Source organism: Aethalodelphis obliquidens, unplaced genomic scaffold (genome assembly GCF_003676395.1).
Source record: "Aethalodelphis obliquidens isolate GAN/ISIS:26980383/991018 unplaced genomic scaffold, ASM367639v1 scaffold45, whole genome shotgun sequence".
Lineage (NCBI taxonomy): Eukaryota > Metazoa > Chordata > Mammalia > Artiodactyla > Delphinidae > Aethalodelphis > Aethalodelphis obliquidens.
The window spans coordinates 7,206,680-7,234,048 of record NW_020837989.1 but is presented as its reverse complement, the minus strand read 5'-3'; the positions used below and the strand labels follow the sequence as shown (position 1 = coordinate 7,234,048).

The 27,369-nt window shown below is 46.9% G+C and overlaps 1 protein-coding gene across 4 annotated transcripts in view; it reads left to right on the top strand.

The window, feature by feature from the left end:
- The window catches only part of SLC36A1 (solute carrier family 36 member 1), a 92,449-nt gene that overhangs the window by 38,191 nt on the left and 26,889 nt on the right, over positions 1–27,369 (top strand). For 2 of the 4 annotated variants that reach the window (XM_027081494.1, XM_027081496.1), the window contains exons 10-11: positions 3,632–3,801; positions 13,632–18,110. In XM_027081494.1, coding sequence (XP_026937295.1) covers positions 3,632–3,801; positions 13,632–13,903 — 442 coding nt within the window. In that variant the 3' untranslated portion in view covers positions 13,904–18,110. Of the gene's footprint in view, positions 1–3,631; positions 3,802–13,631; positions 18,111–23,659; positions 24,102–27,369 lie in introns of those variants that run through there. The other 2 variants (XR_003427709.1, XM_027081497.1) reach the window with 2 other exon arrangements.

Genomic DNA, 27,369 nt, shown 5'->3' with positions numbered 1-27,369 from the left:
GTGGGTCTCTTGTAGACAGCATATATACGGGTCTTGTTTTTGTATCCATTCAGCCAGTCTGTGTCTTTTGGTGGGAGCATTTAATCCATTGACATTTAAGGTAATTATCGATATGTATGTTCCTTTTCCCATTTTCTTAATAGTTTTGGGTTTGTTATTGTAGGTCTTTTCCTTCTCTTGTGTTTCTTGCCTAGAGAAGTTCCTTTAGCATTTGTTGTAAAGCTGGTTTGGTGGTGCTGAACTCTCTCAGCTTTGGCTTGTCTGTAAAGGTTTTAATTTCTCCATCAAATCTGAATGAGATCCTTGCTGGGTAGAGTAATCTTGGTTGTAGGTTTTTCTCCTTCATCACTTTAAATATGTCCTGCCAGTCCCTTCTGGCTTGCAGAGTTTCTGCTGAAAGATCAGCTGTTAACCTTATGGGGATTCCCTTGTGTGTTATTTGTTGTTTTTCCCTTGCTGCTTTTAATATTTGTTCTTTGTATTTAATTTTTGATAGTTTGATTAATATGCGTCTTGGCGTGTTTCTCCTTGGGTTTATCCTGTACGGGACCCTCTGTGCTTCCTGGACTTGATTAACTATTTCCTTTCCCATATTAGGGAAGTTTTCAACTATAATCTCTTCAAATATTTTCTCAGTCCCTTTCTTTTTCTCTTCTTCTTCTGGGACCCCTATAATTCGAATGTTGGTGCATTTAATGTTGTCCCAGATGTCTCTGAGAGTGTCCTCAGTTCTTTTCATTCTTTTTTCTTTATTCTGCTCTGCAGTAGTTATTTCCACTATTAATATCTTCTAGAGAATTTTTATTTCATTTATTGTGTTGTTCATCATTGTTTGTTTGCTCTTTAGTTCTTCTAGTTCCTTGTTAAACGTTTCTTTTATTTTCTCTATTCTATTTCCAAGATTTTGCATCATCTTTACTATCATTATTCTGAATTCTTTTTCAGGTAGACTGCCTATTTCCTCTTCATTTGTTAGGTCCGGTGTGTTTTTACCTTACTCCTTTATCTGCTATGTGTTTTTCTGTCTTCTCATTTTGCTTATCTTACTGTGTTTGGGGTCTCCTTTTCACAGGCTGCAGGTTCATAGTTCCCATTGTTTTTGGTGTCTGTCCCCAGTGGCTAATGTTGGTTCAGTGGGTTGTGTGGGCTTCCTTGTGGAGGGGACTAGTGCCTGTGTTCTGGAGGATGAGGCTAGATCTTATCTTTCTGATGGGCAGGTCCACGTCTGGTGGTGTGTTTTGGGGTGTCTGTGGGCTTATTATGATTTTAGGCAGCCTCTCTGCTAATGGATGGGGTTGTGTTCCTCTCTTGCTAGTTGTTTGGCATAGGGTGTCCAGCACTGTAGCTTGCTGGTCGTTGAGTGAAGCTGGGTCTTGGCGTTGAGATGGAGATCTCTGGGAGATTTTTGCCGTTGATATTACGTGGAGCTGGGAGGTCTCTTGTGGACCAGTGTCCTGAAGTTGGCTCTCCCATCTTAGAGGCAGAGACAGCACTGACTCCTGGCTGGAGCACCAAGAGCCTTTCATCCACACGGCTCAGAATAAAAGGGAGAAAAAATAGAAAGAAAGATAGAAGATAAAATAAAATAAAGTTATTAAAATAAAAAATTATTAAGAAAAAAAATTTAAAAAGTAAGGAAAAACAAAAAATCGGACGGATAGAACCCTAGGACAAATGGTAAAAGCAAAGCTATACAGACAAAACCACACACAGAAGCATACACATACACACTCACAGAATAAGGAAAAGGGGAAAAAGTAATAAATCTCGCTCTCAAAGTCCACCTCCTCAGTTTGGGATGATTTGTTGTCTATTCAGGTATTCCACAGATGCAGGGTACATCAGGTTGATTGTGGAGATTTAATCCGCTTCTCTTGAGGCTGCTGGGAAAGATTTCCCTTTCTCTTCTTTGTTCTCACAGCTCCCGGGGTTCAGCTTTGGATTTGGCCCCGCCTCTGCGTGTAGGTCGCCTGCGCATGTCTGTTCTTCGCTCAGACAGGACGGGGTTAAAGGAGCCGCTGCTCTGGGGGCTCTGGCTCACTCAGGCCGGGGGGAGGGAGGGGTACTGATGCGGGGCGATCCTGCGACGGCAGAGGCCGGCGTGACGTTGCAGAAGCCTGAGGTGCGCCGTGTGTTCTCCCGGGGAAGTTGTCCCTGGATCACGGGACCCTGGCAGTGGTGGGCTGCACAGGCTCCCGGGAGGGTAGGTGTGAACAGTGACCTGTGCTTGCACACAGGCTTCTTGGTGGTGGCAGCAGCAGCCTTAGCGTCTCATGCCCGTCTCTGGGGTCCGCGCTGATAGCCGCGGCTCGCGCCCTTCTCTGGAGCTCCTTTAAGCGGCGCTCTTAACCCGCTCTCCTCCCGCACCAGGAAACAAAGAGGGAAGAAAAAGTCTCTTGCGTGTTAGGCAGGTCCAGACTTTTCCCTGGACTCCCTCCCGGCTAGCTGTGGTGCACTAACCCCTTCAGGCTGTGTTCTCCCCGCCAGTCCTCTCCCTGCGATCTGACTGAAGCCGAGCCTCAGCTCCCAGCCCCGCCCGCCCCAGCGGGTGAGCAGACAAGCCTCTCGGGCTGGTGAGTGCTGGTCCGCACCGATCCTCTGTGCAGGAATCTCTCAGCTTTGCCCTCCGCACCCCTGTGGCTGCGCTCTCCTCCGTCTCTCCGAAGCTTCCCCGCCCCCCGCCCCGCCCCCCCGCAGTCTCCGCCCACCCGCGAAGGGCTTCCTAGTGTGTGGAAACTTCTCCGCCTTCACAGCTCCCTCCGAGAGGTGCAGGTCCGTCCCTATTCTTTGTCTCTGTTTTTTCTTTTGCCCTACCCAGGTACGTGGGGGAAGTCTGAGGTATTCAGCCAGCGTTCAGTAGATGTTCTGTAGGAGTTGTTCCAGATGTATATGTATTTCTGACGTATTTGTGGAGAGGGAGGTGATCTCCGCGTCTTACGCTTCCGCCATCTTGAATCTCCTCCACCTTGTATTTTTAATTGTTTTTATTTTTGAAAGGATATATGCCTGTGGAAAAGACTCCAGATGATCAAAGGGCATACAGAAAATGTTAAGTTTCCACTTGCCTCTCTAGGACCCCAGTTTTACAATTTTCCATTTCAGGGACAACCATATTACCAGTTTCTTATGTTTCCTCCTGAAGATGTTTGGTGTATGTAAGAATGTCACATGTATGTGTGTGTGAAGGGGAGTGCTTTTCCCTATTTTTCCTTTTTTAGACAGTTGGTACCATACTGTCGACACTGTACTGCTTCACGCTTTTTTCACTTCATCATATATCGTGGAGCTCGTACCACATCAGCGCCTGGAGTTCTGTCTCCTACATTTTAACATTTATATGGGAGTGCCATGATCTATTTAACCAGTTCCCCGCTGATTAACATTTAAACTCTTTTCAGTCTTTCAGACTTAAATAATGCTGCAGCAACTTATTTTTTATGTAAGTGTATGTGCGCATGTGTAAGTATATCTACAAGATAAATCCCTAGACCTGAAATTTTTTGTCCAAAGGACACGTGCGCTTGTAACTTGGATAGATATGGCCAAATCACCTTGGGACTGTTTTGCACTCTCATTGCTGGTGTATGAGCGTACAGAGCCGGCTCTGAACGTGTCTCGGCTCTCTCTGCAGGCTGTACCAGTCAGTTAAGCTGCTCTATTCCATCGGCATCTTCTTCACGTATGCCCTCCAGTTCTACGTCCCGGCCGAGATCATCATCCCCTTCTTCGTGGCCCGTGCACCTGAGCATTGCGAGCTGGTGATAGACCTATCCGTGCGCACCATGCTGGTCTGCCTGACGTGTGAGTAGAGGACAAGATCATTGCCTTGTCTGTTTTCTTCCAGAGGGCATCGAGTCGCCAGGGCTTTCATGAGAGAGAACTTGTATCATAGTGAAATGGCCAGTGCTGTGTGAGCAGAGAACTTGAGGTGCAGTGTCAGCTTCAGAGTTGAGGCACGTCCGTGAAGGGAGTGAATTGATTATAGATGTGCTCTAAAGGACACGGGAATGGAAACGGTGCTTTATTTATAGATATGGCCTAAAATGCAATGACGATGGTCATAATTCATGCTAAACATGTGCAATTACTATTCCGTATGAAATATGGCAAAAGTTTAAAAGAGAGCCATTTAACCCATATGCATAATGAGTACTATAGGTTACTTTGATAGCAGGTGTATGTTTGTTTGTTTTTTCAAATAATTGTGTTTCCAATGTGACAGTCTATTCCTTGGATTTCATTTTGAGACTGCTTGATACTATTCCAGACACTTTTGGATGTTGGTCTTAACTAAATTGTGTTTCTTAGAAAATTTCTGTTGATTAACATAGGTGTTTGACTTATCACTTTGTGTTTTATTCCTCTTCCCTGACCACACACCCAGGAGCGTGAGTTGAGAGACGAGATATCATCCTATTTGTTCTTGGTTAAAACTGGTATAAGTTCAAAAATAAAAATAAATTCTTTTTTTTTTTTTTTGGAAGATTCTGTGAATTGATAGAATAGAGAATCCTTGAATAAATTGGTCTGTAATATCTAATTTAAATTTCTAGGCGATTTGCAGTTCCTTTCCAAATTGAATGCTTGAATCATAGATTTCTCTTCTTGGCTGTGTTTAAGTTTTTTTTTTTTTTTTTTTTTTGGGAAAGAAACGTCTTTCCTTATTATATTGAGACTTCCCTGGGACTTTCTTTAAATTATCCAGTCCGAGCCTCTGTCTCTGGAGTAAAGATAGTTCTATGTGATTTTTTAACTAGACCAGAATGGAATGTTTTAGGGATGAATGATGTGAATGTTGTCTAGCATGCACTCATAGTATGGAAAGTCAGAAATGAGTTTATTGGTTAACTGTTAGCAAGAGGAGGACAGGGAAGAGGCTGTCCATCCTTACCCAAGCAAACGTGGGGATCAGACTAGTGCCCATCCTGGAATGGACCTCCTCAAGCCACCTGCAGTTGTCTTCCTGATATTACTTCTAGGGCAGTGGGTGGAAGCTCAGCATCCTGGATCTGCGTGGAAAAAACTCACTGGAGCTGAGGAACTAAAGACTGTCCCTTGACCTTAATCTTGGGCAGCTCTTCTGCTGAAGATTTCTTATAGGGTGGACCTGGGTAGGACCGTGGGTACCTTGGATTCCCCAGCCCCAGAGAGCTGATGGCAACCAAGAATCTGACTTCTTGTAGCCTTTATTTGACAGCCCTTCCGGCTCTCTCCTAGACCAGCCTAGAGAAACAACCCACTGGCTGCAGGCCACTGCTGCCCCAAAGCGACTGAAAGGAAGGAATGTGATATAGCTTGCTTTTCCAGTAAATTGCCTTAATGTGTGATAAGATAGGATGCTTAGGCTCTTCTAGATTTTACTCCTGTCTCCTGCTGGCAACTCTGGAGGCTTTGATCAAATATGTATGTTTCCTCTGTGGATGGATTAGCTCTGAGTGTTGAGGAGACAGCTTGCACGTGAAAAGCATTCATAATGTCAACTCTCAGGGCCCTGATTCTTGAATGCAAGGGGCATTGGAAGAAAGGATAGGGATAGCTCAAATAACGAGCTTTGTTTCAGAGTGGTTCCTCGAGAGAAGGTAGGTCTGTCTGGGTACAATGTGCTGTCTCTGCCGGAAGAGCTGGGGCACTGAGCTGGCCCTGACTCCTCTCACCGCCCCATTTTCTTCTCAAGCCTGGCTTAGCCTCCGCTACCATATGTCGCGCTTCCTGCCAGGTTCCTCTCTGCTGCGCCCCGCAGGAACCAGCAGTCTCTGATTCACAGACCTCATACTATCCTTAGATGCCTCTTGGTTTTCGCTTTGCTTTTCCTGGCACTGTCTGTGGGTCTCACCTCCCTTCTACAGCGTGATTCTCAAATGACATGAGCCGCTTTTGATCTTCAAGCGCATTGGGTTGTTTTTCCCTTCTTCTGTGGTCACTTGTGACTTAGCCTTACATTGTCATCCTATTAAAGGGTGCAACCGCTTCATCTCCCAGCCCTAGGCTTCTCTTGCTTTCCCTGGAGACTGTGAAGTAATTGTGGGATTCAGGAGAGGCATTTTACTGTAGCACCAATTTAATTGCACTTATCTGAGTTCATTTGTTTTTGTTCCTCTGTACCTTCAGATCCTTTTGCAGAAGGTTAATTGGTATATGATTTTAGATCTTTGATATAACTGATTGTTTTCAATTATACCTATAAATTTTAATGGTAGCTCATTTTATTGCCATTTTGGGTATTTTCTCGTCATTTTCTCAACTTTCTCTCTTCCTCACCCTCGTCCCCAAGGAAAGCAGGAGCATTTGGTCAGCCTCATTTTTTTTTCCACTTGGAATTCAACCATCTCACCACTCTTCCCCATCCACCAAAGATGGTTGTGCCTACTTTTTTAAAAAAAATAAATAAATTTATTTATTTATTTTATTTTGGCTGTGTTGGGTCTTCATCGCTGCACGCGGGCTTTCTCTAGTTGCGGCGAGTGGGGGCTACTCTTTGTTGCGGTGCGCGGGCTTCTCATTGAAGTGACTTCTCTTGTTGCAGAGCTTGGGCTCTGGGTGCCCGGGCTTCAGTAGTTGTGGCACACGGGCTCAGTAGTTGTGGCTCATGGGCTCTAGAGTGCAGGCTCAGTAGTTGCGGCGCACGGGCTTACTTACTCTGAGGCATATGGGATCTTCCCGTACCAGGGATTGAACCCATGTTCCTTGCGTTGGCAGGCGGATTCTTAACCACTGTGCCACCAGGGAAGCCCTGTGTCTACTTTTTGATGCTTAATTTCACACTGTTGGAGAGGAGAGGAAAGGAAAATAACACACGTCAGAGACTGGTGCTCATTTTCTTATGATTGCACGTGGGACAGTAGTTACTTCCAGTCTGTATGTTTGGACATGCAGGCTTAGCAGGCCACCTTATGTCCAGAACTTGTGTAGAAGGGGCTGGAAGAGGCTGGCTCCACCTGAGGGCAGCCGGGGCTGTACGAAGAGTAGTTTCTTTGGATTCCTTGAGGCCCTAACCTGTCCTTCAGTGGTTTGAACTGATTCTCTGTGGCATTTGCCACTTGAAACATTTTACTTCAGTTAGGTATGAGAATGTCACAAACCTGTTATTGAAGATAGAATAACAACAAAACCACCTCAATTAAGAAGCCTGTTTAGAATAGAATGTAAAACATGCCAAGCAGCCAGACCCTTTAGAGCATGAAGCTTCCAGGTCCAAACAAAGTGGTTTTTCAATGCCTTTTGGCCGTTCACACGTCTCAGCCTTGCAGCTATAAAGAAAAAGGGCAGCAGCATTAATACCTGTACACTGTGCCCCCTGTCCCCACTGCAGGGACGGTTGTAAGGCTTCAGCTTCTTCATCTGTAAGATATGAAGGGTATCCGATCGCCTCATGTCTAAAATTCTGTGATGCTGCACAACTACTTTGAGCCTGATTTTAAATTTCTACCAAAGTATTGCTCGAAAAAAGAAGGTTAATGTAAAAACACCTGAAGACTGTCTAGATCTGGAGTAAGTAAAAATGAAATTCCCAATATCCCAGTGACTTAAAATAATTTTTCTTGCATTTTATCTTCTGTGTTAATCCTCATGGGCGCTTTTTTTTTTCTTTTTTAAAATTTTATTTATTTTTGGCTGCATTGGGTCTTCGTTACTGCACGTGACCTTTCTCCAGTTGCGGTGAGTGGGGGCTACTCTTCGTTGCGGTGCATGTGCTTCTCATTGCAGTGGCTTCTCTTGTTGTAGAGCACCGGCTCTGGGCGCACGGGCTTCAGTAGTTGCAGCAGGTGGGCTCAGTAGTTGTGGCTCGCAGGCTCTAGAGCACAGGCTCAGTAGTTGTGGTGCACGGGCTTAGTTGCTCTGTGGCATGTGGGATCTTCCCGGACCAGGGCCTGAACCCGTGTCCCCTGCATTGGCAGGCAGATTCTTAACCATTGCGCCACTAGGGAAGTCTGTCATGGGCGCTTTTTACAAAAAGTTGCAATTCTAGTGTACATATAACTTTGCCTTTTGCATTTTGTTTAAAATTACATCATGAATATACATATCCTTCATAAATATTTTAATGACCGCATGGTATTCCATTTTATTGATGAATTGTATTTACTAAACTATTCCTTTAATGTTGGACGTGTAAGTTGTTTCCCGTGCTTTTTGTATTATTTTTAAAATTTATACTCCCACTAAATGAAATTGTATATCCTGTCCAAGGCTGCTATTAATTTAAAGGCAGATTTCTAGCAATTTAAGAGTCGCATAGGTGGGCCTCACCAGCGTTGATCATAATAAATAACAGTAAGCACTTCTGGACACGGGAGCTGTAAGTGTCCAAGGAATTTCTGTCAGTGCGTGTTTGTCTCTCAAGTGCTTGCTCTCCTCTTGTGCATAAGTCAACTCTTTCTGCTGCTGGTCTACAACCACAGGCTCCAGAATCCCAATCAGCTCCTTCTCTGAACATGGTCATTGGCCTCCTGCTGCTTCAGCAGTTAAAGTCACATTCTCAGTGTTTCTTAACCCAAAGGGAAGATGTTTTGTAATACCACTGGAGCCCTCTTCACTAATCATGTGGTCTGGTTATCCTCAGGGCCCCCTTTCTGTTCATGCCGCAGCTGGGCTAATGCAGAGGTCTGGCAACTGCCAGTTGGGAGCTTGTGGGCTTCCTCTTTGCATGCGGTGCTCTTTTCGTGGGGAAGTAGGGATAGGGTATCCCCAGTTGGCTGCTTTCTGAGATCTCAGCCTTCTTGGGTTTCTCTTTCTAGAGGGCTTTATTTTAACTCATGGAGTAAAGACATTCAGTGCTAGAAGAGGTTTTAGTCGCTCCTGTATCTTTCCCAAGTACTGATTCCCGCCTATGGAATTAGTGAAAACTAGTTTGTCACATTTTGCCTTGTAGGTAAACAGATGCCTTCGCTAGTGAGCCCTCAGTTTGGGCCCCTTTCTCTTCCTCTTCCCCCAGTGTATTAGCGGGAGGCTCACTCTTCCCGCCTTCTTCCCCCATTATCTTTCTCCAGTGTCAGCCTGTATTTTGGTTCAGCTAAATATCCAGTCCAGCTAGGACAGGAAGACAGTGCTCCATTTGCAACCCTGTGGCCCTGGCTTTAAAAGAAAAGTTTTTGCCCTTTTAAAAATATTTCTATTAAGGATATTTTTGCTAAACATACTTATCTTGTATATCTGTTGTAGTAAAAACAAGAACAAGTATTTAGATTGCTTTTTAAAGTCATGATGAAATGGAACATCTCCGTCCAATCTGAGAAAAGATTCTGATCTCACAAGCTTCTGATTCTGTTTTCACTTAATTCTTATCAGAGTGGAGCACGAGTGACTTCACTTAACTCGTATCATGAAGTACCCATCTGTCCTCCGGGCTAATACGAGAGAGGGAAGGGGAGAAAGGGAAGGGAGAGGACAGACTGTCAGAGCTGGGAGGGCTGGGCAGGTCCTCTGACTTATCTCCTCCAGGGGCTCATTGCCTCTGCTAAAATCCTCCCTTCTCTTGAGTGGGCTGGAGCATCCTGGGGACCAGGAGGAATAACTCACACTCCCTTTAACGGTACAAAAGCAGGCAGGCTAGAAGCTACGTTTTTGGCCCAACCATGTGTTCTTAGAGCAGAATCCCGTCTCTCCGCTGTGCCACTCTGGAGCAGCACACGTTGCTTCCCAGTTGACAGTGAGTTGAGGGACATATCCCAGAACACATTCCTACGTGACTAAATCTGCATTGCACAGTTCCTTAAAATTTCAGAGTCAAGTGTGACTTGAGTGATCATCCAGTGTTAATACAATCACCATACTTCTTGGGTAAGTGAACTGAGGCTCAGAATAGGAACTGATTTCCCTCCCAGGTCACACACAGCCTACTACTGAGCAGGGAGGGGTGATGCTATTAGCTGACATGTATGAAGCACTTGTTATGTGTGTAGTACTCTAGGTTCTGTACGTGAATGATCTCATTTGACCATCCCTTTTTAGCAGTACGGGAGATGAGTCTTAAACAGGTTAAGAAACTGGCTGGTTAGTGGTGGATTGGAGCCTAGGTTCTGAGTCCAGACCCTTAACCACACCCAGGCTTAGGTCTGATGGCTGCCTCAGCTGTTTCCACCCCACTGCTCACCCAAACTGGAACATCTGGAGCCACCACTGTGTGGTTAAACATTAGGCAGAGAGAGACCCAGACCCCAGAGAGGGCAAGTGTCTTATTCCAGGTCACACAGCAGATCAACATTTGTTGAGCGTCAGGTTATCCATGATGAGAATGCCGTTTTGTCATCAGCCTACGGACACTTCACTTCCACCTTTCCTCCATATTCAACCCTGAAGGTTTGAGGGACATCACCAACTGTATTTAGAAGTAACTAAAGGCTGAAACAGACTATTTTTAACTTGCAGAGCAAGTTAAAAGCTTATCCTTTGTTTAGACTTTCTGAAGGCTTCAGAACAGTGAGGGTATTCATGGATAATTGCCATGATGGTTGAATATAGAAGAAAGAAAGAGGAAGGGATTGCCCCAGGGCTATAAAACCCTGGGTGGCAGAGGCAGATCTGAGACTCATTTTCCTTGTACCCCCTTTTGTTATCCAGGCTTCAAAATCCTTGTCTGGTGTCCTCTACAAAGCAGAGAGAGGTCAGGGCTGACCTGTACCGGATTCCCTACTGCATGATTGTGGTGCATCCCTGGGAAAGCTAACCCAATATCAGACTCCCCCAGTTCTTCACAGACAGGATCTTTCCGCCGATCAGCCAGATCCCCTGTTCTCCCTCCTGCTGCATGTATCATTCTGTATTTTCTTTTTTGGCTGCATTAGGTTTTCGTTGCTGTGCATGGGCTTTCTCTAGTTGCAGTGAGCGGGGGCTACTTCATTGCGGTGTGCGGGCTTCTCACTGCGGTGGCTTCTCTTGTTGCGGAGCACAGGCTCTAGGTGCATGGGCTTCAGTAGTTGCAGCACGCAGGCTCAGTGGTTGCAACATGCGGGCCCTAGAGCACGTGGGCTTCAGTAGTTGTGGTGCTTGGGCTCAGTAGTTGTGGCTCGCGGGCTCTAGAGCGCAGGCTCAGTAGTCATGGCACATGGGCTTAGTTGCTCTGCGGCATGTGGGATCTTCCTGGATCAGGACTCAAACCCGTGTCCCCTGCATTGGCAGGCAGATTCTTAACCACTGCACCACCAGGGAAGTCCCATTCTGTACTTTCTTGATCATCAGGTCTATGATGTGACTGTAGCAGGGGCTTAAGGTCCTGGACTCTAGTCCCAGCTCTGTCACTTTCTATCATTTAAATTCTTTGGACCTTTCCTTCCACAGGGACCATAATAATGTGGAGTTCCGTACCCGTGGAGCGGAGGGAAATTCAGCTCAGTGGATGCTTCCCAGTGCTGTCTACTAGACACTAGACGGTCTGTGTGATGGGAGTGTTCTAGGTGTGCTGTCCAGGACAGTAGCCACTAGGCACAGGTGGCAGTTGAGTCCTTGCAATGTGGCCAGTGTGATTGGGGAACTGAATTCATTTAGATTTAGATAGCTAGTGACTGCGGCGTTATCGGACAGCACAGCTGCAGAGTGAGTGTAAGACAGGTGACGTGACCCTGCTCCTCCCCTGCTAAATCCCGGCTCCCAGCATGCCTCTTCCTTTACCGCATGGAGTGGTATTCCAGTTTAAAAGTAGGTGTTTCTCACAAAGCCTGGCCTCTAGATGCAGCCCACTGCTTTCGTCTGGTGCTCAGCCAAAGAAGCAGCGATCGATTCAGGCAGTCCATCCGGAGCGTAGAAAGGCTGTATGGGACTCCGGCCAATACAAGACGTTCTGGTCTCTCACCACTGTGACGCCTTCCTCAGAGCAATTTAACTACATTCCTGCTTTATGAAATGAAGTGAGAACTGAAACCCCCGTGTCTAGTGTGAGTCTCTCATAGGGACCAGTGAGGTAACAGATGTGCCCTGGATCGCTGTCTCAACGCGCAGGACCTCCGGCTGGAGCCCCGCAGCGGGGAAGACAATCCATCAGAATACGTTCGATGACTAACGAGTTAACAGTGCACTTTCCATAAGCAACAAGATGTATACTAGTGATGAGTAATATTGACCGTATTATGTGCCTGGTGTACACCAGGACTCTAGTTAAGTGCCCGTGTAATCTCCTCTGATCATCGCAACATCTCTGTGACGTAAGAGCTTTTTGTATCCCTGTTTTGCCAACAAGAACGCTGGGAAATAGAAAGGAGCCATGTGTCACTCAAGGCGGAGCCAGGGTTCACACACAAGTGCCTAATTCCAGAGGCCATAATCCTCAATAAACCTGTGAAACATTGGCCTTTACCCCCAAGCTGGCTGGTGGTACAGGCGCTGGTGTGCTCTGCAAGCCGATGGCGTTTCCTCATGCAGCCCCCACTCATCTTTTTTTTTTTTTTAAACCAAAACACCCAGGGGCTTTTTTTTTGTTTCAGGCGATAAATCCGGATGGCAATGGCAATTCAGTTTCTTTTTTTTTTTTCTTAAATTTATTTATTTATTTTCGGCTTTGTTGGATCTTCGTTTCTGTGTGAGGGCTTTCTCCAGTTGTGGCGAGCGGGGGCCACTCTTCATTGCGGTGCGCAGGCCTCTCACTGTCGCGGCCTCTCGTTGCGGAGCACAGGCTCCAGACGTGCAGGCTCAGCGGCCATGGCTCACGGGCCCAGTTGCTCGGTGGCATGTGGGATCCTCCCAGACCAGGGCTCGAACCCGTGTCCCCTGCATTAGCAGGCAGACTCTCAACCACTGCGCCACCAGGGAGGCCCCTCTTTTTAAAAAATATTTATTTATTTATTTAATTTTGGCTGCACTGGGTCTTAGTTGCAGCACGCGTGATCTTTGGTTGCAGCATGCAGACCTCTTAGCTGCAGCATGTAGACTCCTAAGTTGCAGCATGTGGGCTCTTAGTTGCGGTATGTGGGAACTAGTTCCCTGACCAGGGATCAAACCCGGGCCCCCTGCATTGGGAGTGGAGTCTTACCCACTGGACCACCAGGGAAGTCCCCCCCATTCACCTTTATCATCAGTTGCACCTTGCTCGTGTACACCTGGGCTGAGTTTCAGGTGTTTGTCCTGGCACAGGGACGCAGTCATCATGGGGGGCCTTGCTTCTGAGGTTGGCCTACACACAGACCTGCTTCTCCTTTCCCTGTGTGAAAACGCTCTGTGCAATGGGGCTGACATGGGATCGTTCCAGAAGAAGGAGGGTTTTCTCCCCGTTTCGTTTCTTGTCATTCAAGTAGAGGGGTTTGTGTTGGAGGTACCCTCAGTGGTAAGAAGATGAGCAGTCGCTTAGAAAAGGTTCACCTCCTCTTCTGCTCTCCACTCGCTCTCCTTTGGTAGGACCGGGTTACCCTGGAATGTAATTTGGTTCCTTTTCCTCAGAAAGGTGGAAATCAAGGACTGTGGCAGGCGAAGCTAGGAAATCTGGTTTCCAGTCCCAGTTCTGCCATCCTTGCTGTGAGACCCGGGTCATGCCACATCTCCGGGCATCAGTTTTCTCATCTGTGGAATGAGAGATTGGACTGGATGATGTCTCAGCTTCCTTGGAGCTCTCCATACTATGAGAAGAACACTTGCTAAATTTGCTGAACAGTGAGGCGGTCTCTCTCAGCTCTGGGCAGTCATCAACAGGCGTGTCCTCTCTCCCACAGGCGTCTTGGCCATCCTCGTCCCCCGCCTGGACCTGGTCATCTCCCTGGTGGGCTCCGTGAGCAGCAGTGCCCTGGCCCTCATCATCCCGCCCCTCCTGGAGATCGCCACCTACTACTCAGAGGGCATGAGCCCCGTCACCATCGTCAAGGACGCCCTGATCAGCCTCCTGGGCTTCGTGGGCTTTGTGGTGGGGACGTGTGTGACCCTCTACGAGCTGATCCAGCCCAGCAGCGCTCCCATCTTCGTCAACTCCACCAGTGCCTTTGTATAGCGGGCTGGGTTCGTTCCCTGCACCGGCCCACTCTGCCCTGTATGTTCCCCAGCACCTGGCCCCAGAGCCTCAGGTAGGGTCCAGGCTCTGGGGAGAGGCAAGGTTGCCATCCATGTACCCTTACCTGGCACCTGGGTTCCCTGAGCCAGATAGGGTTGAGGGCAGGGTAGAGAGTCGGCAGCAGATATGTGGGAGGTACCTCTAGGGGCAGTGCCATCTCTGTTCACTTGTACTTATTTTAACCCGGAACTTTTCAACTCTTTTCCCTGATCACGCCTTCCCCCCTTACTGCCTGCCCTTCTCCTTCTGACCCACCTCATCCAAATTATTCCTGTTGCGCAGCTCACTTTATTTAAAAATTTTAATGTCTCTCACCTCATGTGTTCTCCTCGCCCGGGCCAGGCCTAGATGATGTCAGTGGAAATGCCCTTCTTTATGCCCTTGCCGGGCCCATCTCTTATCTCTCTCCCAAATATTTTACCTCAATATTTTCCTACCTGTTCAAGTCTCCACCTCGTAGTGGAGCCTACCTAGTAGTTTAAAACCAGCTGCCCGAAGCTGGAGTTTTTAGCCTTTCCTGTCTCTGGCGTGCTGTCATCCTCGGCGACACCTCCTCTTCTCCGGTTTCCTCGTGTGGGTCACGATACTGTTATGATCTTAGTTGCTGGAACTCCTGGAAGGTATCAAGTGCTGCCAAAGTTGAAAATATTTATATTTTATTTAAAATCAGCCTTTGTTTTTAGACTCCGTCTCTGGATCTGAGACTGTTGTGAATTGTTCCTTCTTCAGTAAACCCTTGCTCGGCTTCTCCCGCTGAGAAGAAGCTTAACGCAGGAGATGTCTGCTTAGACCCTCTGCACCCTTGGCCAGGGACCCCAGAGATTTTCATCAGGATCATCAGAGTGTGGACCTTTGTGGGGCACCATGGACTTTGCCTCCCGTTGACCAGCCACATTTCCTACTGAGAAGACATGAAGGACTCAGGAGATGTTTGCCGGTGCACAAGGCCGAGGGGAAGGATGGCCACGTGGGGTGTGTTTCTCTCCATAGGAGGCTTAGAAAATGGCTGCGTTGTGCATTCAGGCCTGTTTCCCAGCCTCAGCCCCTGACAGACAAGCGTCACAGCAATGTCCAGGAAGACACCCAGACTTTTGCCATGGACAAGAAGACGAGGCCAGTGTGCCCAGAGCGTGTGAGATTCAGTTCCTAGAGTTTGCAGCAGCTGGTCCGACACTACGAGTGGTGCTCAGTTGTTTACAATCCCCAGAGGATGAGGAGGATGGGCAGAAACAGTGCCCCGCCCCAAGCTGCCTCCAGGACCTGGACTTCCAATGGTTGGGGCTTCGGTCTCCTGTGTTCTAAACACTAATCATGCCCTTGTCTCTGCCCCCCCCCCCCCCCCCCCCCCCCCCCGCTCCACCCCCCCATGCATGCCTCCCTGGGTATCAGAAAAGAAACAGCCTCAGGGCTGACTCACCTCAAGGTCGGCCTTTGGGTTTGGGAACAAACTGCCGAGAAGGCAGGGGAAGGTCCCTTGCCTTGCTTTCGGCTGCCCCGTCTTCCCTCTTGGTGTGAGAAGTATTGCAGAAGGGTGTTCATTGACTCTCCATCTCTTGAGCTGTGTGTGTGTGTGTGTGTGTGTGTGTGTGTGTGTGTGTGCGCGCGCGCACGCTCCCCTGCATATATAGCAGGGTTCTGCTGTCCTCTACCCCTGCTACCAGGCTCTTGCCTGAAAGTGGGGAGAACAGCACCACTTTATCAGGGGTTTTGTTTTTGTATTTCACCAAAGCTCCTAGGGGCTGTGACTCGCCCTCACAGCCCCAGCTTTTTCTTTCTCTTCTGTTCCAAAGCCAGATTCTCTCATTGCAGTGACTCCTGACCCACCTAATAATTTATTCACTTAGGAAGATGGAGTCAGTGGTGATTTGGTCTCCCTTAGGAAAATGACACTTTCCTCCATCCTTTCTGCTCTTTGGTGGTCACTCACAGGTGCTTACATGACCAGGGTTCTAGCTGGAGGTGGCAGCAGCCCTGCCCTCTGCAGGCTTTCCCTGCCCTTGGGCTTTCTAAGTAACTTCTAGTACCAAAATGTAACTTCAAGAACTGTCAGCTCCTCTTTGCAAGCCCCGGTTCCAGCAGTCTTTCCAGAGTGGTCCTGAGAGTTGTTTTCAGCGAGAAGGTGCAGGCCAGTAGAAGGGGGTCAGATGTGTAGCCCAACCACAGCTTCCACGGCGGAGGCTCTGGGCACTGCTAGAGGCAGTCCTCTCCAGGTGGGTCTTGAGACCCGGACTGTGATGCTGGGACCTGAGGACTGGGTGGCACAATACTGAGGTCCTCTGGCCCCAGGTCTCTTGCTTCAGAGCCCCTGCCCAGGGAAGGTGGTGCATAGGAGAGACAGCTCTAGCCTTGGGGCTTCGGGAAGCTAGTTTGGCCTGGCCTTTGTCCTGTTCAATTGCTTTCCCGTGCTTTTGCTGCTTTGACAGCCCGATGGCATGCCTGCTTCAGGAGACCTAGGCAAGGCGGACCCCATGGGGACCTTCCGGCTAGTGCAGTTGCACAGCAATGAGGTATCGAGTAAAGGGTCGGCCAGAGGTCGTAGTGGAGGAAGCCCTTCCTCTTCTGGAAGCAGCCCGCGGGGCCAGCTCAGGGAAGCTTACTCCTCTGCTGCCCACGGGGCTGCTCAGTCAGGGAGCCCTCCCTGCTTTCCTCCCAGTGCTCTTAGGAACCAGCTGCCCAGCCTCTTCCTGGGCCCTGCTTTAGTCTCTGGTGAGAAAGCCCCAGCATCAGTAAGAGACTGATCGGGGAGCAGCAGAGCGAAGGCTTTCAGGAGTGTGAGGCCACATCTGTCAGACCAAACCAAACCGTGGGGCTTTCTGGCCCAGTGCTGTTGGGCTCTGTGTCCTCCTCCAGTCTCCCCAGGGCAACCCCAGATTCCATCGGCCCAGAGGTAGCTTCTCAGAGCCCCTTGTTCTGTCCTGCAAATGCCGCTATTGGGAGCAGGTTTCCAACTCCCTGTAGGCAGTATACCTCTCCTTAAATGTAGGTTCTTGCTGGGAACAGCATGACCTGGCATCCTACTATTCCCTTTTTCCTAGAAGTTGTACCATTCACAAGTGGCATTATTTATATTTATGTTGTGCTGTTGTCCAGCTGCTAGGAGCCCTTCATCTGCACAGAGGTATGTGACTGTGTGGCATGTCTTAGCCTAGACCCTGCCGCTTACACCCTCCTTCTCTGTCACTGACCTCTCCAGCCAACTTCACGGGCTGAGGCTCACCGTTCACTCTCTACCCCCAGGCAAACAGGTACATCAGGAAAATCCTTTCCCCCTCCCTGTTCTCCTGTCTCTCTTTTTTTCTAAAATGTCTCCCTTCCTAAATTGTAGAACATCATCTGTGTTTAACTACATGTTCACCTCATGCTTTTTGGAAGTGCAGAGTCTCAATTTATGTCTGTTTACAGCTCCCTCTATTCACTATTCACCGCAAGGGGGTCTGTATCAGTTTAGTTCATGGCCGATGGGACGTTAAGGCGAGACCTGGCATCGGCCCCGCTCAGAACACAAAGCTGCTTTGTCACGGTGGAAATAAAAAATGTAAGTGGCATGACTTGGTGTACAGGAGTCGGCTCGACGTCTGCCTTAGAATTAATTTTTTCAAAGTACATTACACGTCTCCAAGGGGAAAGGAGAGTGCTTTGTCTTTGAAATCACGGTCAATACTTTTTAGACAGTCCTGCTGGTTGCAAGGCTGTTTGCTCTCACAGCATCTGCCTGTGGCATTTCTTCCCTGTCCTTGTACCACTGGGTCCTTTCCTGGCCAGGAGACATAAACGGTGCTGATCTAAGGTTGCCAGAGTTGCAGTGGGGAGTGAGGGTGCCTGTTGTCAGCCGCGTTCTTTTGTTTCGATCAAGGTGGTGCTGTAGAAGTGATTTTGTTTTACTGAACAATAAAATCATGTGGCTCTGTTGTAGAACATGTCAGTGGATGTGTGAATAAGAGGAATATGAAAAACTACCCTCCAGCAGGTCTTGATAACAAGACAGTCCTGTGTATGTTATGTGCCTGCGTTGGATGTGTGTTTCCCGCATGGTATGTATAGGGACGTGGATCATGCTGGAGCTCATGGAAGATCTTATTTTGGGTTCTGCACACGATTCATGTGTTAAACTTTTCCTTAATAAATGAATTTTATTTTTGATGTTTGAGAGGTTGCAGTCTGTGTCCTTGTTCTCACTTTTTTTTTTTTTTTTTTTTTGGTCACTCAGATCCATTTACTAGATGTTATGCCAAAATGTTTCTGGTTTATGTCACAGAGCTCATCCAGGGGTGTAGTGGGAACAGCAGAACCATCTGTGGGTGGAGAGTCCCCAAGAAAGGGCGGTAGTTATTTTTCTGTTAGACAATCCTGCCCTTCCTAAGTGTGCTCCTGCTTCTCTCAAAAACTTGAGTAGGAGTCCTCAGCCCCCTCTGTGTGTGTCAGATGACCACCCAGGACAGTTGTGATGGTCAGTTTTAAGTGTCAAGGTGGTTGGGCGATTGTATTGAATAACCCAGTTATTCAGTCAAACACTAACTTAGGTGTTGCCTTGAAGATGTTTTGTAGATGTGGTTAATGTCCACAGTCAGTTGCGTTTAAATAAAAAGATTATCCTCAAAATGTGGGTGGGCTTTGTCCAATCAGCTAAAAGGTCCTTAAGAGCAAAACTGAGGTTTCACTGAGAAAGAAATTCTGCAAGGCTGCAGCATTGACTCCTGCCCGAGAGTTTCCAGCTGCTAGCTGGCCCTGTAAATTCTGAACTTGCCACCCTGCACAATCACTGAAGTCCTTGAAATGTCTGTCTGCCTGTCTGTGTCTCTCTCTCTTTCTCTCTGTTTCCCCCTCTTTGTCTCCCCCACCACCTCCTGTATATATGTAAGTATGAATATCTCCATCTTAACTGTTTCTGTGTCTCTGAAAAACCTGACTGATACCAGAGGTAACACCTACCTTTCTGGAAGTGACAAGATAGATTTCAGGACATGCAAGAGATGACTCCCTTTTTGTCACATTTAAGAGGAAAAACAAGGCCATCCAAGCTGCCCCGAGATGATTTGAATACTGATCTTCATTGGCTGACTACATTAGACTTGTCTAAAAGCAGAGCCCTCAAGGAACACTGTTGAGGTGTAAAACTTTACTGACGGAGGAAGGTGGGGAAAGTATGATGACTGTTTTCTACGATCAGTGTTATTACTGGAACTGGTGGTGGGTGGATAGGGGTGGTCAAAGGCATTCAGTGCCTGTTCTGGGACACCAGCCAGCAAGGGGCAGAGTCCGGATATGTATGCGAGCCCTGTGGTTGCAGAGCCCAAGCCCTTCCCAAGGCAGTGGCTGCCTTGCCCTCTTTGTTGCAGCCTCAGGAGGGAGGGCCACCCTTAGGGACTATTGAGAGGGTTAGAGAGAATGTTATAAAGTACCTGGCATGAAGGGCTTATGAAACATTTTATGAAACATTAGCTGAATTGAAGAAAACCAAGACTTAGAGCAAAGCAGTTTTACTTGTTTTTTTTCTTTTTTTTCGTTATGCATTCATTATAATCTTGTCTTGCTCACTGGCTTTGGGCAGAGCATTCAACCCTTCTTAGACTGTTCACCTCTTCATGTTTTTATTCCTGCTCTTGTCTGTACATAATGCCATAATCCCCCCTTCCAGGTAACCAAGGCCCTCAAGGTAAGCCCACTGCACCTGCACGGACATAAATTGAGTGACAGGGACTGGATTTGGGTCCTAAGTCTAGCTAGGGCGTTTTGCCAAGTAGGCTGGCTTCCTCAGACCTAGCCCATTGCAGACATGTGCCAAGAAACTGTGTGTCTTCAACTGGTACCCTTTACTAGACCCTTGGCCTTTGGTCTCCCCCACCTCTTTTTTAAAAAATTGGGGAATAATTTACCTAAGTCACCTGTTTTTTAAGTGCACAATTTGATGAGTTTGGGCAAATGCATGCCGACCACCATTTCAATGAAGATCAGAATGTTTCCTTTACCACCCAAAGGTCCCTTGTGCCCCTCTGCAATCCCATCCCCGTGCCACTCGGCCCTTGGAAACAACTGAACTGACTGTAGTTTTGCCTTTTCTAGAATGTCATATAAATGGAACGTTAAGTATGGTCCTTTCTGTCTGACTTCTTTCACTTTGCATAATGCTTTTTATATTCACCGCTGTTGTGACATGTATCAGGAGTTTGTTTTTATTGCGGAATAATATTCTGTTGTGTGGCTGAACCGTAGTTTATTTATTTACGAGTCTTTGGACATTTGGGTTGCTTCCAGTTTGGGGTGTTATGAATAAAGCTGCTATAAATATTCACGTACAGATATTTGTGTGGACATACGTGTTTATTACTCTTTGGTAAATACCTTGGAGTGGAATTGTGAGGTTGTGCGGTTAAGTGTATACTATGTAAGAAACTGGAAAATTGCTTTCCAAAGTGGATGTACCATTTTGGATTCTTAGCAACAATTTGTGAAAGTTCCATTTGCTCCATATCCTCACCAATACTTCATATTGTGGTTTTTAAAATTTTACCCATCTTAATGGATATGCAGTAGTACCTCATTGTGATTTTAATTTGCATTTGCCTAATGACTACTGATGCTGTGCATCTTTTCCTGGGCTTATTTACCATTGGCCTTTTTTTTTAAAAAAAAAAAACCTTTTATTCATAGACAACGATTGTCTATATAGAAATGCAAAGTACAGAAATACAGAAGAAAATTTACCGCTAGAGACAATTAGCTCATTCACAATGATGTGCAGCCATTACCACTAGCTAATTCCAGAATATTTTTATCACCCCAAATGACAACCATATACACATGAAACACTTCCTATTCCCCCCTGTTTTAAAATGTACCTGGGATTTGTTTTAATTAGGTATGGTAAGGCACACGGAAACAGATATGACTGTCACCAAGGATGAAGTTTTTCTACTCACAGATCCACAGAAACAGGAGGCAGAGCCACATGGGGAAGTGCCAGGGGTGATCCGGAGGCAGAAGAAGAGAGGGGGAAATGTGGGCAGGAGCCTTTATTGAGGTCTTTGTGGGAAAGGCAAGGCAGGGCAGGGTTAGCAAGCTGAGCAGACTTAGGGTTAGATAGGTAAACACTTTGAGCAGCCTGGGCTGTAGAGGTGGTCCCTAGTTGTCCATAACTGGTCCTGGGGTGATTGAGGGCAGAGACTGTGTTCCAGACTGATTACGTGAGTTGGGTTGGGGTTTGCACTCAGGACTGATTGATTTGCATTTCAAAGGGATGTCCTCAGGCAAGCTGTTTGCTTTCTCCAGGAGTTAGCTGACTCTGGGAGGGGCAACCCCCCCTCTGGGTCCACAAGGCCCCAAGATGTCAAAGCATCATAAAATACAGAAACCATGATTAACACACCCCCTCCTCCTAACCCCTGGCAGCTACTAATCTGCTTTCTGTCTCTGGATTTGCCTATTCTGGATATATCATATAAATGGAACCATGCAATACGTGACCTTCTTCTCTGGCTTCTTTCACTTTGCATGATGTTGTCAAGGTCCATGTTGTAGTATACATCAGTATTTCATTCCCCAGCAGCAAGCACGAGGCTGTTTTCTGTTTCTTGGTTTTGTTACTCGATGTAACCAGCATCTTGATCACCTTGTCTCCTCCTCCTTCACCTTCCTCTTCATCAAGTTGACCATTTTCCTTCTTCTCTTGGTTCCCAAGTTCCCTGATTCCTTGGTTCTCTGGCCCCCTGGTCTATCTTCTTTAGCAAGGTATTCATTCAAATAATTTTCCTCCTTTAAAATTTGGTTTTTAAAAACATTAAGCTTTTTATTTTGAAGTAATTATAGATTCACAGGAAGGTGCAGGGAAATAGGGAGATCCAGTGCACTTTTCACCCAGTCTCTTCCAGTGTTGACAGCTCGCATAACTACAGCGCATTATCAAAACCAGGAAGTTGACATTAGCACAATCCTTAGCGCTCATTCTTGTTTCTCCAGTTATATATGCACTCGTTTGAGTGTGTGCATGTTCGTGTATGTGTGTTTGTGTGTGTAGCTCAGCAGTTTTATCATGTGTGGCTTCTTCTACCGCAATCAAGACGCTTAACTGTACCATCACCACAAGACTCCTTCATGCTACCCCATTACAGACACATCCATGCCCTGCACCTTCCCAACATACCCTAACCCCTGGCAACCACTAATCTGTTTGTTCTTCACCTCTGTCATTGTTATTTCATGAATGTTCTATAAATGTAATTATACTCCGTGTCCTTTTGAGTTTGGCTTCTTTCACTCAGTGTAATTTCCTTGAGGATCATTCATGTTGGTGCATGTATGAAGCGTTCATTCCTTTTCATTGCTGAGTAGTATTCCATGGTATGGATCTACCACAGTTTGTTTATCCATTTACCCATTGAAGGAAATTTGCATAGCTTCCAGGTCTGGCTATTACAAATAAAGCTGCTGTGAATACTCATGTACAAGTTTCTTTATGAAGATAAGTTTTTATTTCTCTGGGATGTTATGTCAGTACAATTGCTGGGTTGTATGGCAAGCCCGTTTTTAGTTTTAAAGGTATTTTTCAAACCATTTTCCAGAGTGGCTGTACCATTTTACGTTTCTGTCAGCAGTGTGTGAATGATCCAGTTTCTTTGCATTCTTGCCAGCATTTGGTGATGTTATTTTTTATTTTAGCCATTTATCAGATCTTGTAAATGTTTTGTTAGGTTTATACCTAAGTATTTAATATTCTTTGGAGCAATTGTAAATGGTAATGTGTTTTTTATTTCAGTTTCCACATGTTCATTGGTAGTATATAGAAATGAAATTTATTTTTGAGTGTTAAACCTGTCTTATGACCTTTCTGCACTCACTTTGTAGTTCTGTGAGTGTTTGGTTAAAATTCTTGGGATTTTCTGTGTAGATAGCACATGTTGTCTACAAATAGAAGTAGTTGTACTTCTTTTATGATCTGTATACCTTTTTTTTTTTTTTTTTGGTCTTATTGCACTGGCTAGAACTTTCAGTACTGTGTTAAAAAAGACTGGTTCCAGTAACATCCTAGCCTTGTGCCTGATCTTACAGGGAAAGCCTTCAGTCTTTCACCTTTCAATATGATGCCAACTGTAAGATTTTTATAGAAGTTCCCCTCTCTTCCTGTACTGAGAGATTTTTCTTGAAAACATTGAATGGCTTAATTTTGTTGAATGCTTTTTCTGCATCAATTGCTATAATCTTACATTTTTTCTGTTTTCGCTGGTCAATATGGTAGATTAAATGGACTCATCTTTGAATATTGAACCAGCCTAGGTTACCTAGAATAAATCCCACTTGGTCATGGAATATTTATATTATATATATATTATATATAATATATACATGGATTGTTTTTTGTTTTTTACTCACCCTGATATTTACTCTGACAAATGGAGGATCCAGACTGGTGCCTTTTTATAAATGAGCCAACCATATGCCGTAACTGCAATTCTTGGCCTACGTGTACTTTTGCCTCAGGCCAGGTTCCCAGCTGCTACCGTGTTACCTAAAGGCCACATATGTTTCCTTAGGACAGAGTTCCTCAGCCTTGATATTATGTTCATTTTGGGCTGGATCGTTCTCTGCTGTGGGGACTGTCTTGTGCACTGTAGGGCGATTAGCAGCATCCCTGGTCTACCCACTAGATGCCACTTGCACCCTGCCAGTTATGACAACCCAAAGTGTCTCCAGACATTGTCAAAGGTCCATGTGTGTGTGTGTGTGTGTGTGTGTGTTGGGGCAGGGGTATGTTTGGAAATCACCACCCTCTCCATCAAGAACCACTGCCTTAATACACTTAGCCCCTAACTACCCCAAGCTGGGGGGATGTCTTTTTGTCTTGGCTGGGGAACAAAGGTGTGTGGTCATGGATACTCTGAAAAGATCTGCCTCTTTTTTTTTTTTTTTTTTTAAGATCTGCCTCTTTAATAGCAGTGATAAAATATCTAACATCTTCTAAACATTTACTATGCCAACCGTGCTAAGCACTTTACCTACATTATTTTCTTCGGTGCTCAGATCCAGTGAGGGAAGGTGCTGGTAATAATCCCCACTTTTCAGACTGAGGCATAAAAGGTTAAATGACTTGCCCAAGATAACACATTTTCTATTATTATTATTATTATTTTTGGCCACACCACACGGCATGCAGGATCTCAGTTCCCTGTCCAGGGATTGAACCCACGCTCCCTGCAGCGGAAGCGCGGCGTCCTAACCACTGAACCTCCAGGGAAGTCCCCAAGATCACACATTTTCTAAATGGTGGACTCAGGTCTGTCTGACTCCAGACCTCATGTTTTTGCTCGAAGGATTCACTTCCCTGCTACCTGATTCTGTCACTCCTCCCCTCACATCCCTGGGTGGACACAGTGTATCTCCAGGCCCTGCTCTGGGCACCTAGCTCCTCCCACATTCCGCCCCCAGGATGCTTTCCCCGCCCTGTGCTCCACAGTCCCTCCACTCCCACCCATCAGAACCACCCAGCACTGCGGAAATACTGAAAACCTTCAGGCCTTCCTTTTGGGCTGTTTTCTTAGCCCAGCTGGCCCTTCTCCCTGTGCTCCGTCTGAAGCTCAACTTTAAGACCCCGCTCCAGTGGCTGCTGCTCTCTAGAACCTTCCCTGGCCGCTTCTGTCAGAATTTATGGCTTCCTTCTCGGTGATGCTGTAACACTGCTTCTCTGGTTAACCTCCTCGCTACTGATGCTAGAGAGATGTGACTACTTGGCCACTTCCCCAGATCACGAGTTGATTGTGGTGTTGATCGGATCAGGATGAGTGCTAGTCTGTGGGGCTAATCGTGTATCTGGAATTGGCTGGTTACTAAATTCAGTGTCGTCTCCTTCAGGAGAGAATGGTGTCCCGGCCTGTGAGGAGTTGACATCACTCTATTAATTTTGAGTTTCCTATTGATCTAACCAAGCACTTTCCTTGGTTGGACCTTGTAGGTCTATTGAGGAATCATGAGAAAATTCAGAAGGCTTGTCGTTCCCCAGCCCTGTCCTTGAGAATGATCCTGCTCTTCTTTCGGTGCCACAGCCTGTGCCTCTCCTCAAGGTGGAGCTGGCAGAGTCACCGAGAACTCCCAAAGCCTGTCCTCAGATGCTGCAGCGTGGGCTGTTGTTCTGCACCTGGGCCCAGTGTCTTCACAGGCAGGCGTTTCACCCATTCATGGTGTGGCACCAGGAGGATGGGGCAGCTGTTCTCTACGGGACCAGCATGGGCCCTGGGCAAGTCACTGCATATCTCAAAACTTTACATACTGTATCTTTTTCCCCCTCGATCTTATAGAATCTCTATAATCTTCAGTCCACATGAGAGTGGTTTGGCTCTGTCTGCCCTTCTTCTACCCCCAGATATTCACTTTTTGCGGCTCTCCGCACAAGACCTGATGTGTGTCCCTCCAGAGCACTGCTCTGATTCCTGGAAGATGTATCTACCTTCTCCATAAGGCCTTGAGAAACTCCGTGTGATGGTGCGGCAGTGCAGGCTGTCCATCCGAGGAGCTGTCTCACAATTCCCTTGTCATTGGTCCTGGTGGATTACAGGTGCCCCTGGTGGATCACGGCTGCCCTTCCTCGTGGGACGTGGTTGTGAGTCCTCGCCGCCCTCCCCGCCCCGCCCCCTTCCTAGCTGCCCTCCTCTAGCAATGCCCAAGGTTACCGTGTCGCTCTTAAGGCCCAGCCTCAGAACTGGATGCAGGATTACAAGGGTGGTCTGGAGTTGAGCCCTGGGGTTGAGCAGACATTCCAGCTGTTAACACCACTTAGAATTATAGTGACGTTCTTGGCCTCTGAACTCAGTTGGATCCTTGGACTAGTTTCTGCTATTCTTCAGTTTTCTGATATCCTGTATTTATAATTGGTTTCACGAACCCAAATGTAAGGCATAGTTCTGGAGTCCGGCAGCCCTGGATTGAATCCTGACCCTGTCACTCATGAACTGGGTGACTTCACTTTGAGTCACTACTGTAAGTTACAAGCCACTTAATTTCTGGATGCCTCCTGTTCCTTCATCTGTAAAACAGAGATGACAGTACTTACGTTATGGGTTTTTGGTGAGGATTAAGTGAGATAAGACATGCCAAGTGCTTGCACAGCTCCTGTCATATAGCAAGTGCCAGTAGTGGTGGTGAGGATGATTATGGTGAGCTGTGTTTTCACCTGGGTCAGGTCAGGAGGCCTAGGTCTGGGTCTCTGCCTTTCTCTGACACTGTCACGCTGTGTCAGACTCAGGATGTTTGGAATCAGAACCCCAGTGCCTTGAGATGTGAGGATTTCCCTGAAAACCTTCTCTTCTGCGGCTCTGCTTCTTGGTCCTAGAGAGCCCTCTAGTGGCTGATCCATGAAGGTGCAGGCTCAGGAGGACAAAGGGAAAGAGGGGACAGGTGGGGACAGAGGTGGGCTGGGTGGAGAGAGGCTCCCCATCCAGGAAAAGAGCATGTGGTATTTTAGGGAGATGCCAAGGCTGGTGTCAGACCTGAATGTGGTGTCACTGCTGTGAAGTTCTACCTGTGGAACTTCACACAAACTCCTTCTCCTCTGCAGGCCTCAGGGTGAGGAACATTGAGAACAAAGATGGACTAGATCCGTGTTTCCCAGAGATGATCTAGAGGGCCTTAGACAGTCATTGTGAAAACCAGAATGTTTATGTATCTTCATGTGCGCTACAAAAAATAGGAATTTTCAGATCTTTTCTTTTATGGATATTATCCTTTTAAGGTGAATAAAAACATTTTTTAAAATCTAAGTACAGTAAAAACGATTTAGTAAATAATAGTACAGGTGTTATTCTATCAGGAAAAAAATCATAAAAGTGTTAGGCAAAGTAACAGAAATTTGGGCGACCCTGGACTAGGTTATTTGTGATTTCCCGCACAGTTCTGATAAGTTAATCCTATTTGTATACTACACAGTATTGTTCCCTAGCATGATGGTCACCAGTTATTGTTTATGCTGCTATAAGCTCTTTGAACTTATCCCTGAGAATAGGGATATTATTTACTTCATTTTACTGAACAGTGAGAGGCCCGGTCATACCTGCCTGAGGCCACGTTAGTGTGTGGCACAGCAGGTTTGGAACCGAGCCCATCGGACCCCAGAGCCACGGTCTGCTGTGGTGCCTCCCATGGACGTGCCTTCTCTGCCCACCTGCACTGGGAGCCTGTCGGCAGGGACTGGACTGTCCAGTCTTGGTGTTGTACCCTCAAGGCCCGCACGGACCAGGTTGCCTGGTGACATTCACGTCCAGCTGGGCTTCGGGGCGAGCTGTGGAGCAGCGCCAAAGGCTGACTCTGGGCATCAGGAGGCTGGCCTCCCAAACCTGCGATACTGTCCCCTCTCCCTGACCAGTGTGATGTGTGGCCAAGGGTGCTGGCCGGGGTGGGGGGCGGTCAGCAGTCCTGAAGTCTTGTCC